The sequence below is a fragment of the Phytophthora infestans genome, genomic scaffold (assembly GCF_000142945.1).
Source record: "Phytophthora infestans T30-4 supercont1.51 genomic scaffold, whole genome shotgun sequence".
In the NCBI taxonomy this organism is placed as follows: Eukaryota; Oomycota; class Peronosporomycetes; order Peronosporales; family Peronosporaceae; genus Phytophthora; species Phytophthora infestans.
Genome location: NW_003303708.1, coordinates 815,674 through 831,053, shown reverse-complemented (window position 1 = coordinate 831,053; position 15,380 = coordinate 815,674). Strand labels below are relative to the sequence as shown.

The following is a 15,380-nucleotide window of genomic DNA, read 5'->3' as shown; positions in this document are numbered from 1 at the left end:
GGTTTGATCCGGTACGAGCCGAGCGTGCTAGGTATCGCATTTATGCATTTGTGAACAAGACATCGCTAAATCCAGGTAGCAAGACCCTCGATCCAGTCGATAATACACGTGATCTACATGAAGTGTTAGTTGCCAAGGTTTCTAGCTTGCGCCAAGTGGATGAGTTTGCCAGATCCGAAGTCGCTTCAACCCTGTATCTACAAAAAGGAGAGGCGCGTGGTTATTGGGAGAAACGCCAGCATGGTCGATGGTTTGAGCCTACCAAAGGTGAGGTCACTGCAGATCCACCTAAGGTCTGTCAGGTCACTGGATCCCGTGGATCTGAGGATGTTAGATCGTTTCCTGGCCGAACAGGGTATGAGAGCGCCCGTGCCACAAGCGCAAGTGCTCCACGAACATGGAGCACGAGACGTGGAGATGGAGTCAGTGGAGGGAGACAACTCCCATGATGAGTTCGACCCAGATGATCTGGATGGTCCATCCCCTTCGTCAGCGGTGGTAGCAACAGCCACAGCCGGGGCGGGTGGATCGTCCATGATCCAGAGGGTACGGATCTCAGCCATATCGGATCTGAAGGTGTTCACGGGCAAGGATCAAGACGAGGACCTGTGGCGTAGCGAGATCAGCAAAATCTGCGAGATTACTAGATCCAACTTACCAGCACCGACTAACGGAGGGGGTCCCCCGATGATCCGTGTTCTGCTGAACTTTTCTCACCTTGTGTACCCGTCGATAGGGCGGGATCTTGCTCTCTCGGCAACTTCCGAAGAGTTCAAGTGGTGAAGCTTGAGTGTCTTGGCGAGACGTGGGGATGGGGTGGAGCAGCAGTGGAAAATCTTCACTCTGCGTCCGTGGATAGTTCCGAATCCTAAGCGAATATTCAAGCTTATGCATCCGGGGCCTACTACGTGGATCTGGCCGTAGGGTTGCCTTGCGGATGTGTCCCTTGCCTTTGCGTCGTACTTGCCGCCTCCTGTGACGGGATCTTGAGAGTTGAGAACCTCTAGGGTGTAACCGACCAAGTAGTAAATTCGGTTAACCTGTCGGATCTGCACGTGTATAGGAAGCTCACTAGGTTGTAGGATCTGGCTAATGTATTATCCAGTTACCACTACTAGCACTAGATTCGCAATTCCTAACCTTCACGGAGCTCGTACGGCCAATGTAGTTCTCGTTTTTGAGGGCAGGAAGGCACTTGCGTGTTACTGTGCAAATTGAGGACTGTATTGATACTTAAGCCTATACCTGCCTGGATTTCTACCTTCTATGTCTTTTACTTGTTAAATCCCTTACCAGGCTCGGCTGCATGTCCCTTCTTTCCTTGACCCATCATCCCAGCTGTATTATCCTCAGATCCACCGGATCCATGGCGTAATCATTATGGTCGCCATATTATGGGTACACTCATCCGGATCCAGGTTGCTTGGATCCACTTCACTGTAAGTGTACACTAACATGGATCTGAACTCTCCAATCATCCAAGATCATCTTGCAACCGTCTGTGATATCCATTGTCCCACGAAAGTTCGAGATCCACTGTATCCCTCATTCCTGTATCCTGTATCCTGGATCCAGGTCGTCCTATGCGGGATCCTCCCTCCTTGGATCCGAACTCGGAAGTATGGGATCCGGGACACCTCGCGGTGGATCTTGATCTCTCGATAGCCGTGGCTACTAGATCCACCTTCAGCTGACACCTACCATCATTCCTTCATAGGGTCCCCACTCGATCCACCCGTACATAGCATATCCCATATCCATCTAAGTGGATCCAGGTAAGGGTTGATCCGAGATAGGTCTTGGTGGATCTTGCCTTCCCGTACATAGCTCATACCAGATCCATCGTCATTTCATACGGGGTGATGCTCGTCATGGCTAATCCACCACAGGCAACTTGCATTCGCGCCGGACAATCCAAATCCTCTCTAATCACTTGAGATTGTCACTGATTCGGGATAGTGATCCCGCGTTAGGTTCATTCTCTTATTTCTGAGAAAGCACTTCACCACAGACCGAGCGAGAACATAAATCAGCAAAGTCAAGTCAGCCCTCATGAGAGATCAAGCATCGGATGCTGAGAAGTGTCTGACCTTTGCGGATCTGCTAGCGGGGCCAGCCAGGAACTGGTATCGGCAGCTGGGCAGATCCACCAGGAACAAGTGGCCAGATTTCTTGCGCAGTTTCCAGACCCAGTACAGTGGATTGGGAGTGTCGGTGGCACGACAATACTACCATGCTCGCCGTAGATCGGACGAATCCCCGCTAGAATATCTCCATCGACTAAATGTGACCGGTCTACGGGCCAAGTTGAAGATCAAGGATGGGGGATCCAAGGTACTACGGGAACATGTGGATCATTTCATCGAGACGTTGGGAGATGTGGATCTGGCCGACAGGCCGACCCTGTTACGCCTTCCAGACGCAGATGAGCATGAAGAAGTCCTGCGGGCTGTGGATCGCGCGAAACACCGCCAGAAGATTGACGACTGGCACCACGGCAGCAACGCCACCCCCGGCAACATTCCCCACACCTGCAACTCCGCATCCCGCGAGGAACACTGCAGCCCGACACCGTTGTCGCCGGTCCTGTTGGAAGGCCCGCCAACTCCGCGCCCGCCAACTCTACGCCCGCAATCTTTGTCGCCGCCGCTCCGACGGTCGCATCGCGAGCAGCATAGCTCGCGCAGCAAGCGTCGGGCAGCCGCCGGACCATATCGGCGCCGCCATGATCGTTGAAGGTATGCGACATCACCGACGGTGTCGCCGATGGGTGACATGCGCGCAAAACGTGGGCCGGTGTCTCCGGTTGCACAAATTAGAGGTCGACCATGTACTGCTTGCCAATAAGGTCGATTTGTCCATGCTCGGTGGCCGTTCCTGGTCGCCCACCTTCGTACGCAGTTCAGCCCTACTGGTCTGGTCTTTCCTACGGCCCCGCACTTTGGCTGGTGCGACTGCGATGATACATGCCGAGTTGGATATTGCCGTAACTCACTCATGCATCTGTATTGCAATATAAACTGTTGTTCCTACGGCGGCAATTGTGGAAATGGCTTGGTGGAGGCTACAAAGGTTGCCTTGGCGAGGAGCGTTGCTACCAGCAATTGGCCGTTGTGGCTCAGGCGCTCGTTGGAGCGGACGAGAGCTTAGGCGAATACCTGGGCGATCTTGAACACGTGAGTGTCTCTCACGTGGCTCGTCCGCGGAACGAGGGCTATCGTCTGCTCATGATGCAAAAACCAGAGATGCCGTCCCACCCCGTCCGCGTATCCATCAACGCTCAGCGAATGGGTAGCTTGATGCGCTTCGTCTACCACTCAAGCACGCCGGTGGCTCGCTATCTCGAGGTCGGGAATGGCCACCGCACGACAATCGTGGTCGCCACTACGCAGACTGTTTTCAAGGTGGGTGATATCACTGTAGACTACGGACCGGACCTTTGGTTCGTTTGGCGTTACGGGCGCGAGAATTGCCGTCACCGCGACATCCAAGATCAACAGGACCCGTAGGCTTGGCGCACGAGGCCGATAACACGTTAAAGTCGAGAGAATGGTAGTGGGAGATTTGATGAACTGGTAACGCTGTAGTTTCAAATTTATCGGGCTCGCTGTTGAAGCTAACAACATCCAAGTTGCATCTGTTCCTTGTACCTTGACGATGCTGTTAGGGCGGCAGCGGGATTAACGTGGTCTCGGCGCTTGGTCTCAATACGGTCTGTAGTAGCAGCTGTAGACAGCAGCTTCAATGAAGCGGAGGCGTGCTTTCTCTCATCCGAAGCAGAGAAAACCAAGCTGTATTCGCTTCATTTTTGCTTTCTCCAAGCCTTGCCTAAATCCCCACCTTCGCACGACCCAGCACCTTACTGGTGCCTCCTGGTACGCTGCGCATTCGCGAAATCTGCCGTCACATGCAACTAACCAGCACTGCTTATTCTATGCTATTAGATGGCGAAGTTGAGTGGAAGCACCAACTACAAGCTGTCCGAAGTGCGCCGACTTCTGTCGCTCGTCGAGCACTACCTCCGGCTTGGTAAGGACGAATGGGAGCGACTTGCAAACTCACACAACTCGAACAGAGGTCGCGTTGTCGCCGAGCGTGACTACGAAAGCCTTCGTCGAAAGTTCATGGTGCTCTACACTGCACGCAAACCTACCGGTGTTGCTGATATGTCACCGCACGTGCAGCTGGCGAAGCAGCTAAAATAAGCGAGCGACGACAAGGCCAGCGTGGTCGACATTGACGACGGTGCCGACGTCGACCAGGAGGAGGAAGAGGAGTGTCAACAGGATCCCTCGTTCGGGTTCGAGGGCGAAGAGGGACTCGGCTACAATTTGCCCATGTATTCTGAAGCTGACACCGGCGATAGCAACGCCACCGACGACCCCATTTAAACCGACGAGACGAACGCGATGGCCGGGATTACTGATAGAGCGGCCCACACTGACTTCTCGGAATTGATCATCTCCTGTGCCATTGGCGAGTAGTTGGATGCATTTGTCACGTCGCACCCTCCCTCGCCTGTAACGCTGTCCGTGCGGCGCAAGCGGCGCTCGACCACACCAAAGAAAAATGGACAAAGGCACACAGCGGCGGTGTCTCTGGTTTTTCCGGTAGCAACCCGCGCTGCTAGTGCTAATAATGTGTAGCCTCCAGACGCTAAAACGCGCTCACAGAGCAAGTAAACGCCCAAGCAGAAGGTCTACGATACGTCTTCCAACGCACCCGAGAACGTGGTCATGATTTCTGAGATTCCGACGGTGCGCACTATGTAGTTAGCCGTTCTGAATAGGTTGGTGAGCCGCACGTCTCGTAGATTAGGGTCGTAGGGCAGTGGCAGGTTGAGGCTACTCTATACTTTTTCGATGCTGCCCATTCCCCACTCGGCAGCCTGACGGATAGAGGTTATGGCATTGTGGAGAGTTCGTGCGGATGTACGCAGCGATGGATCGATCTTCTCGATGTCCCCGTCCTTTAAAGGGGCGAGTACCCTCCCCGTCATTGTCTTAGAGCAGGGAATGCAGAGTCTGAAACTACATTCACGTGCTCGTCCGGGCAGTACCGGGGGTCCGTAAGCTTCATGTGGAACCCCGAAGACGTGTCGGAGTTGTCCCATGAGCCGGGGCAGTTATGCCTCGACCAGGTAATGCTGCCGTCGGCAGCGAAGCATATCGTGTCAGTCACGAACGCAGAGAGTAGCCAACCGTTGTACATGGCATTTTGTAAATCACCATTAAAAGGTTATTGAATCTGTATAGCAACCATATCATAGCTAATTAGATTTAGCTGAAATAAAACGCTGCGAAGCCTTTCACACGTACACGTAGATTTTTTCCATCGATATACCCAAACGTGTGGGTCAACAATGTCTCACGTTTGTTGACCATTCTTGCTAACTCGACCTTGCGTGAGAGAGAGGGCCAGGCCATGCGCGCAGGCGCGTAGCCATTCAACGCCCGTGACAGCGTTTCTTCGGCTTTGCGTAGAGACCTAGATAACGTGCTGGACAGTACCCCGACCGTAATACAAAGGGGGCTCTGCTCGATAGACCCCACATTAAAGGCCAGCACTTGATGCAAGTAGCGCAGCTTGGGCGGGCGGTCTCTCGCCGAAGGCGGCGGGATGTCGTGAAAGCAGGAAAAGTTGCACAACAACTGAGCGAACACCCGCCTAAAGTTGTATAAGCAATGCTAGACTAGGAACAAAATACACGCATCTGAAACGACTCACCTGGTCAGACTCGTAGCATTAAAAAAGTTCACATCGGAGCCGTACTTCTAGAGCGTCATCCAGCCGGATGCGCACGGCGCGTCGAGGCATTGGGCGGTGAGATAATGGCGCGTGCGCATGGCGATGCGCCACTCCTCCTGTATAAGTAGCTGGTAGACGTCGCTCGGAGCATCGCGCACGAATTCGTTGTGCATCTTGCCTCGCAGAGGAGAAGGACCACACCGTCGACCCCCTCGAATATCCTGTGTCCCATACTAACTGTCATGTGTCGCGCTAACGACAACCTAGCGCGAGACCATTAGTGCCGACCAGAGTATGACCGTGAATACATTGTAGCAGATGAATTTTATAATATGTCGACATATTCGGCGATACGACCTATCATATCTGCTGCATCTATGCCGGATGATTTCTCTATTTTTGGTAGGCATCCAATAGAAGATCGCTTTCGGATCAGATAGTGGATACATTGTATAATCTATGCTCACTTGTGTGGCTTCTTTGCGTTCAATATGCTCGTTTTCTTTACAACAGACGCTATAGGGCTTACAACAGTATACGTTTCGCAGTTTTTTGTTTACTTTAATCTGTTAAGCTATAGTATTTATTACTTTGTATGCTACCAATTGAAGTAATATGATATGCTAAAAGAAATGTAAATCAGCTATTATTGGCTAAGACAGCAGATGCACTAACAGCCAGCCAAAAGAAAAGAGGCCAGCATTGGCCACCAAACGGGAAAGCCGAGGGATGTTATGGAGAGATGGCGTTTGCCATCTCACTTTCCAAATACAGACGGCATTGCAACAGCTACAACTACTCGGCTGACACAGCATTTCAAGTACGGTGACTACCGATGCGAGGTCTGGTGGCGGTCTCGAGACGTTTAACGGCAAGTCCTACACAATGTGGAAGGACAAGCTACTTACGCACGTCAACCGATTGGACCACGTGTACCAAACGAAGCAGTTTAAAAAGAGGCGCCCCGAAGCGAAGCTGATGGCTGACTTCCTCAGAAGCAACCCCGAAAAGCCGGCGTCACCGACCACTGAAACCGCCACAGAAGAGGCGTACGCAAGGCGGTGGAAGGTGATTATTGGCCACGGGCAAGGGGAGATCTTCGGAACCTGTTGAATCAGGTTCTTCCTAACTTCTTTTTGTCAACCCTACTGGATGTGGTTTCCTCAATGGATCCATGTGAGGTTTTTCGACTACTTGAAAAGGATTTCGGGTAAGGAGATGCAGCCGGCCTCATTGCGTTAACGAAGGCCTGGCCTAAGTTGGCACGCACCCCTTGGCGCGACTTAAGAGCTTTGCTCGCGCACCTTGAGAAAGCAAGAAATGAAATTAATAGGAAGTCTCGGAAGCTTTTGGGGCAGGACATGGTGACAGAACCATGGCTTTGCGTTGAAGTGCTGTCTCAGCTGACCAGAGAGTTTTTGGGCTTTCTCAATTGCAATGAAAAAGGAGGATTTGACGGTGGACCAGGTGGAAAGCTCGTTGCGCCGAATTTTCGGGGACATATCGAAGAAAGAGGTGGGACTTATCGATAAGTCCTAGGTAGTTACTGGTAACCATGTGCGAGTCAAGCAGGATGCAAAGCAAAAACCAGTGGAAACGAGGGTGAAAGAAGTTGTTTCTACTGCTTTTCAACTGGCCACGTTAAGCTGGAATGTCCTTAAAAGTTGGCCGACAGAGACCCAAATCGAGAAGGTGGACCCCTATTAGGACTGACGTCAGCACTGCGCCGAGGGCTAAGAAGGCTAAAAGGGCCACGACAACTGCGGTTAACACTATAAGGCAATCATGGGTGAAGGTATGGAGCGCCTAAACGTTGGTAAGAAGACCTTTTTGGAGAAATGTGCTGAAGATGAGAACATGGACGACATCGAAAGTTTGGACCCAGCGCACCATGAGGGTTTTGAGGATTGCGACAAGTCAGCAAAGACACCGCCCTAGTCGCCTCAAACTATAGATGGCATTGAAGCAGCGGTAATTATACGTTGTGCCTCTTATTTAAGTCTGTAAGAGAGGCTTACTCTTACGGATGATATGTGGGTGGCTAATACTGGTGCAGGTCGTGCTAAACCACCAGATAGAGACTGGTTTAGAGGGGGCCTCCAACCTGGCCAGAGCCACACATTCACCTACGACCTCTCATAGTACACTGAAGGGGTACAAATACTACATGTTTTGAACCCTAATAGAAGCTTGAGTTCTGTAACATTAACCGACATATCATTTGACCAAAAGTGCGATAACAATTTGTTGAGTGCATTCTATCTGGCTAAACAAGGTTACAGTCATATCCAAGCAAAGGCAGGAAAGGTTTTGTCCTTTTTTGAAAAGACAGTATATTTTTCTTCGCAGCAGTAGCATAAGGTGATGTTTACTACTTGCCTAGTGTAAAGCCATCGAAGCCGAGTGTATTTAGTGCTCAAAGTGGAAAATTGGGTGATATCCTCAAAGGATGGCACTTACGATTAGGCCATGTCGGTAACGCGAGGCTACTTAGGAGTATGAGTGACCAGAAAAGTAAGGGTTTGCCTTACTTTTCTACTCTGAACTTAATAAAGCACCCTTCTTGTGTAGCACATGTGCCCACAGCAAGGACCGCACGATATCGTATAGAAATGTGATCGAAAAAAAGGCTACTGAGCCTCTGCATACGTTGCATATGGACTCAGCCGGAAGGATAATACTAAATGGCCTATATGGGTCGTTTGGCTATCACTATGCATTAGCAGTTGTCGATGATGCAACTGCCTATAAGTGGTATATTGTAGTCAAGTCTCTAAAAGAGGTACCGGGTAAGATAAAGACCCTGTTACAACAATTGTCAGTCTAATTTCCGTCATTTCAGGTACGACTAATTAGGACTGACGGAGGCTCAGAATTTATAAATATGGAGGTATCTAAATTGTGTTTAAAACTCGGATTGGTATTTCAGAGTTCGAATGTAAAATCCCGAGAAGAAAACGGTAGTGCAGAGAGGTCCCACCAGACCATGATGACCGGGGTCCGCTGTGCGCTAAGGAGTGCCAATATGGCTGCTAAGTGGTGACCGGAGGCCTTATTATACATTGTAGACATCACTAACCGTCTACCTATGGCTAGACGTGGGATGAAGACCCCTTATGAGCTACTGCACCGTAAGAAAACAAATGGTTTACCTTTATGAACATGGGGCTACATGTTATGAACATGTTCCCAAATCTAAACGAAAGCCCAAAGCTAAGCGAAAGCGCCGTAGAGTGCAAACGTTTCATCTAAATATAAGGGGGACAGGCTGTTAGATGTACAAGCTAACAAATACTTAGTAGCTCGAGATGTTAAGTTCTCTCCTACTGGGACAGACGCTATGATTAAGCATTTCCTACTTAGGATAGTAGTAATAGTACACAACAAGAAAGTATTATTCACAATTTAGGAAAACGATCTAGAAGTGATATTGAAGTTGTAGCGGCAACGCCTGTTGAGTCCAGAAGTTCACCACCACCGAGATCCCAAACAGAGGGAGTACAAAACAGGTCACAAAGTGACATACGTAGACCAAAATGAGATACCAAACGCTCGGCTCAAACATTATGTCACACAGCTACATGCTGTAACGGCTAACAGCCTAAAATACAAATTCCGAAATCGATAAAATGGGCTCGATCTAGCCCATATGCTAAGCAGTGGGAGTGTGCTATTAAAGCTGAGTATGATGCACTTTTAAGTAATAATACATGGGAGGTAGTACCACTTTCAAAAGGACGAAGGGCACTTGGCTACCATTGGCTCTTTGATATTAAATACAATGCTGATGGGTCTGAAGATCGCTTTTAAGCTCGGCTTGTAGTTCAAGGGAATACCCAATGTATGGTATTGATTATAGAGATGTATTTGCTCCTGTAGCTCGATATGAATCTCTGTGACTTTTGCTCGCATTGGCTACAATTCGAGGACTGTATTGACATCAAATGGATGTATCTACTGCATTTCTAAACGGTGTTTTAAGTGAGCGTATATACATGAGGCAACCACCAGGATTTCGTGAAGGCAACGCAACCCTTGTATGTACCCTGCCCAAAAGTTTGTATGGCTTAAAACAAGCACCTAGAATTTGGTATGGAGTTATCAATGAATTCCTTAAAGATTATGGCTTTTTTAGATGCAAGAAACTTTCTTCTTGAAGAAAGAGAGTTGTCTAAAACGGCGGGTGGATAAAGGGGTCCAACACGTACTTATTGAGTGCGTGTATGTTGACGACCTAATAATTGCAGGCTCAAATATGACCTCTATTAACAATCTTAAGGTTAGACTGCCAGCAAAGTTTAAAATGAAAGATTTAGGCGAGTTGCACTATTTGCTGAAAGTGGAAATTAAAAGGGATCTAGAAAAGAAAACATTACGTTTGTCTCAATAGAAATATTCCAATGATCTTTTGCATAAGTATCAGATGCAAGACTGCACTACAGCCTAAACACCACAAGCTAAACGTGTAGTACCAATAAAGGATATGGCTCTAACACCAGAGCAGATAGCAGCTTAACCGTTGACTGTAGAGGTCTAGTCGGGTCATTAATGTATTTATTACGAAGCACTAGGCCTGATATTGCTAACACTTTTAGGGAGCTTAGTAAATATATATCTTGCTATAATAAGACCCACTAGAAGGCGGCTCAGCGAGTACTAAAGTATATGAAAAGAATGTCCCAGTATGACTTAGAGTACAATGGAAATAGTACTGTAAAGGTAGAGCTATACACAGACGCGAGCTTCGCGAATGCTAATGAAGAAAGAAAGTCTATTACATAATATGATTCATTACTAGCTGGTGCGGCGTAGCTGGCGTCCTGAGCACCGAAAGCCAACATGCCCGCCGGCTCCAACAGAAATGTTATAAATACGACGTGTTTAAAAGCGAGCCTTCAGGTATACGAAGCCTCGATGCTGCTCGAGTCGTCAACGTCGCTACATCCCTTCGCGTGCTTTCATCACGTGTGAAAGTATTTAGCAAGATTGTAAAAGTCGTAACATAGTTAAATCAGAGCTTGTAGCTGCTAGTGAAGGTGTTCGAGAAGCTATGTGGTTACGACTACTTTTACAGGAGTTAGGCTACGGTCAAGTACTACCAACACATTGTTGGTGTGGTAATACTGCAGCTGACTGGACGCCCACGAGTTGCTGATCAGACTTCCCCCTTGCTGTGCCCCCCCCCCTCCATGAGCAGTTAAAAGGCCGGGACCATTAAGGCCTCAGTGGCTTAGGCCAGACCGCTGTTGCCAGATAGAGTACAAGTGGTTTGTGGGCGCCCCCCGGAGGTTTTCGTCGGGACCAGTACTTGCGCAGTATGGAGGCAAAATTGAGAGTGAGAGGGCTCGACAGCTGTCGGCACCTTCAGAAACAGGGTTAATATGACGAAAAGTATTTAATGTGATTTTGGGTTGATTTTATTAAATTGGGCGTTCTTCCGAACATCGTGGTGGATACAAAAGTTAAATTCGGTATTCTTAAAATTGTAATTTGGGATTGTGACACGGAAATAAACATGAAAGATCTGATAACATGGTTAAGGTCGCACTCTCCAAGAAAGACTACAAGAATTATTGATGGACAATGCTAGCTCTTTAGTGGGAGTGCTGTGCCATAGTTGATATTACTTCGTATGCTACCAATTGAAGTAATATGATAGGCTATTTTTTTTAAAATCAGATCTTATTGGCTAAGACAGTACCGGAATTAACGGTATTTTTGCAACCGATCAATTTTTTGCAACCAGTGGCCCGTAAAAAGTCTGCAGCACCAACAAAATTAACCAGTTTGGCATCAAAACAGAGTCCCAGTCAAAGCGCGCTATTGCTTACAGTATTGTGAGCAAAGCGATGGTTTCAAATGGACAGGAGTATCTTATGCGAGATTTTACGCCTTCCGCCGTTCTTACGGTTTTGTGGTGAAAGGTACTTTTTACACGGTTGCAGAAAACACGTTAATTCCGGTAGATGCACTAACAGTCAGCCAAAGGAAAAAAGGCCAGCATTGGCCACCAAAAGGGAAAGTCGTCGGAGAGATGGTGTGTACCATCTCACTTTCCAAATGCTGACGGCATTGCAACAACTACAACTACTCGGCCGACACAACATAATCAAGGTATTTTATTATGCTGTAGGATACTGAATAACGGGCCGTTCTAGAAGGATTAAAGGGACAAGAAATGTGTTCTTGTACCATGAAAGGGTTAACCCTTTCGTGACAAAAGGACGCCTCATGCGCCTTTTTGAGCCTTTCGCAAAAGTTAATAGAAACTCACCCTCACTAAGGATGTTGAGGCGCCCTTAGATATATTCAGAGTGTTTTATTCGCCAAACCAACCTACGTTTGTTTCACCGCTCAGTGTGAACAAGGATTAGATCAGGTTGTCTCTACCGTTTAAGTACGTAAATATATTACGAAGGCTGAGCCGCCAATTGATTTTTTAAAATCCATATGCTTGTGAGGTTAGTGTCGCACATGTAAAATCAAGGACAAATACCTGCATTCATCCCCTTGACGCCGACAACATTCCAAGCCTGGGAGGCCAAGCTTCTCGTTTAAATTGCGTTAAGGTTTGAGCAGGAGCGCCTACATATCACATGGAGCTACGTGGCGCGGATGACATAACGTAGACACTTGGAAATATCGCTACGAGGGCAGCTCGTAAGTCTAAAGCGCCCTCATGACAAGGCCTACGTAGCTTTACGCCCCGGGGTTTTAGTGGTCCCCTCCAAGGTGGAATCTTGGCATCGCGGCCGCACTCGCAACCATTCTACGTTGCCCCATAGGCAAGCTACACAGTCTAGTTGGCCTGCGCCACCAGGCACCTGAGTGCATCCAACATCACCAACGCTTAGAGCTGCGACCTCGCCTTCAGTGCTGCGTATGACATCGCAATTGCAGCCCTTTAGTACACGGCTAGAGCTTCCAGACGTTGTTGAGGCTGTAAGCATGATATTTGGAGACATTAGTTCCGCCGAAATGCGACATCAGCCCGGTCACATTCACGGTAACGCTGGAGTGGTGATTTTATCTGGAGTTGCAAACGGATTAAAGCTATGAGACCCGCAATAACCGACGACGTATTTGTTGATATTGAAGCTGGAATCGGCAACGTAGTTGCTCAATTTGCGCTGACAACTGCCGTTGGCTCATGCTTGGGTTATGAAGTGCGCGGTGAGCGTGCCTACTTGGTCGCGGTTGCATTGAGAATCATGTACCGAGTTCTTTTCAGCTCAACAACGTTATTATGGTAGCGGGGGCTGCGGCGCTTGCAGCCAAACCAATAACCCAAACGGCTAGTATAGGTTTTTGCCAGCAATTATTTGTTTGAGGAAGAAACCATTCTTGGTGAAAAAGTACCCGTTGTACTTATCCCAACCAGCCTATGTTATTTTCTGATAAATCCATGGCGAAACAGCTCCAGCGTAAATTGCGCGATGGAGGCAAACGTCGTGGACCAAGCAGCAGCTTGTATTTTAGTCAGATAACGGCCTTCCCATCTGCATACAATGCAGCTTCGCTTCTTACGTTTACTTCTTGCTGGATTTGATTCAAAGACAGCGAGGTGCACTTTACATAAGAGCTAACCTCGCTCAAGTCTGACCGACCTGCTGGTACCTGGGGCACAACAGTGCACTCATTAAGACCGTCGCTGCCTGTAAAGCATCCGTCCTTCACTTGGCGTACTAGCCCATTTCCCACTGGTCAGCTCCCTCACCAGCTCAGCCATGAACGTGTGGTAAAGATCGTGCGTGTTCCCACCACGCTGCACAAGTCTACGCGTTAAGTAGGCATTGGACCTAGCGACGCCGATAATAGCTAACGAAAAATCATTTTTTATCGCTTGAAAGAGTGACTGTCTCTGATTGCAAACCGCCCTCCGATTTGATCCAGTCTGTCCTCACCTTGCATGGTTCGGTTATTCTCGCCCACACACGTATGTGCCGAGAATTTAGCAAGCTCATTGACAACAAGCAAGTGACATCCGTAACTTTCGAGGGATCGGCATTTGTCACCACGCTCAATATACTCCCGTCACACCAAGAGACATCGATTATGTTGTGCTCAACTGACACTGCCTGTCGAATGTCACAATTGTCGTGCTTCTTGTCAAGTAAAGTATGCCCTGGTAAACGCTTGCTGTTGCTGGTACAAGCCCCCCCCGGTCACGGATTCCTTTCAGTTGCAGCGCTTGCAAAAGCTGCACAGAGGTGTACTAATTACCCGTGTGTACCACACGCTGACTTCCAAAAAGCGGTCGGGTAATTTCTTGTTCAAGCTGCCGCATAGTCGAGAGCGGGATCAGCTCTTGTTGACACCCTGTTGCCTCCTGATGGCTGACAATCCATCGTGCCGGCGAGCTATATTGCTTCTGTTGCGGTGCAAGCGAAAATTGGGTGTAATCCAAGTTGACGCATACGACGTACAGCCGAAAATGATATTTCCTAGTCAACTTCATGGGATTGAAGACAGCAAATTGCTTCCCTTGCCTTGAGCGGCATGTCACACTAGCCCCATCCAGAGCTACTTTACGGCCAACAAACAGCAAACTTGCCTCCTATCTCCTTCCGTTTATTGAGCAAGGGGTAAATGCGAGCTGCTGCGTCAACATGAAGTGTCGAAGGATTGCGTTAATCTTAAGCATCAGCGTAGCAGCTTAAACAGATTGATACTCATTATGCCATCCCGGTGGTACTAGCTGCATATTCGTTCGTCTCGTACGGTACATGGTACCAGACGTACACCGAGAGATACGCAAAGAATGATGGGCTTGCGGAGTGGGTTATGGAATGCTACTTTGTATCCGCATCGTCGCCAGAAGACGCATATACGATACTTGAGTCAGGTCCCTGTACAATACACGATAGGGTCAGTACCGTAGAGTGTATAATACAGCCATAACCATTTCACGTTTCGATTAAGTCCCTAACTGAGTGCCTTTCGCAACTACACTTGAATCGTGAACATCCGCAGCAGGAGGAGGGGTATTGCGGGCTGCCACAGCGCTCGGCTCGTGTACGACCGATGCAGACGTCACCTCACTAGCCCCCGGCGCGTTCTGAGCGGAAGCAGCCTCAGAATAGGCTTCTGGGGGGTTCCGCATTGTAGAGACGGCTGCTTGTGCTCATACAATGCCCAAATAAACCAGTGACAATACCATTATATAAAAACAACCAGCCCACCCTTGTCGTAGCGGCCCAAATTCCGCATCAGCGCTCTACAACCCCAACATATTCCGCGTTCTTGACGTCCTTCTTCGTCTTTCCAGGTTTGACGTCATGGGATACGAGGATAGACCGGTTGGATTCTCTAAGCCCCATCCGAGCCTTTTTAGTTCTCTCCAACGTGCTTGGAATGACATTTTCAGAGGCAGCGACAACTTGAGGGGGAAATCCGGAATGAGCAAGAAATTGTCTGAAATCACACCTCCAACCCCTTTTATCAACCCCTTGACATACACCAAATCATTCCTGTATCAGCTAAGTTCCTAGAAATGCCCAATTGAAGATACTGCATATCTCTGCACAAAAGATGTGGATACATGACTAACCCTCGTTGACTTCATGTTTGTCTGAGCCCGCACGACCATTAAGGTTAAATTTCTTAGCTTGTCCTCTACGGCTTATGGATTT

General features: G+C 48.6%; 1 protein-coding gene across 1 annotated transcript; it reads right to left on the bottom strand.

The window, feature by feature from the left end:
* Positions 1–14,635: 14,635 nt before the first annotated feature.
* On the bottom strand, positions 14,636–15,133 carry PITG_16715 (uncharacterized protein; the record flags this gene model as incomplete). Its single annotated transcript, XM_002896892.1, has 1 exon — positions 14,636–15,133. One exon carries the CDS (start codon positions 14,849–14,851, stop codon positions 14,666–14,668), a length of 186 nt encoding a protein of 61 aa, XP_002896938.1.
* Positions 15,134–15,380: the final 247 nt, after the last annotated feature.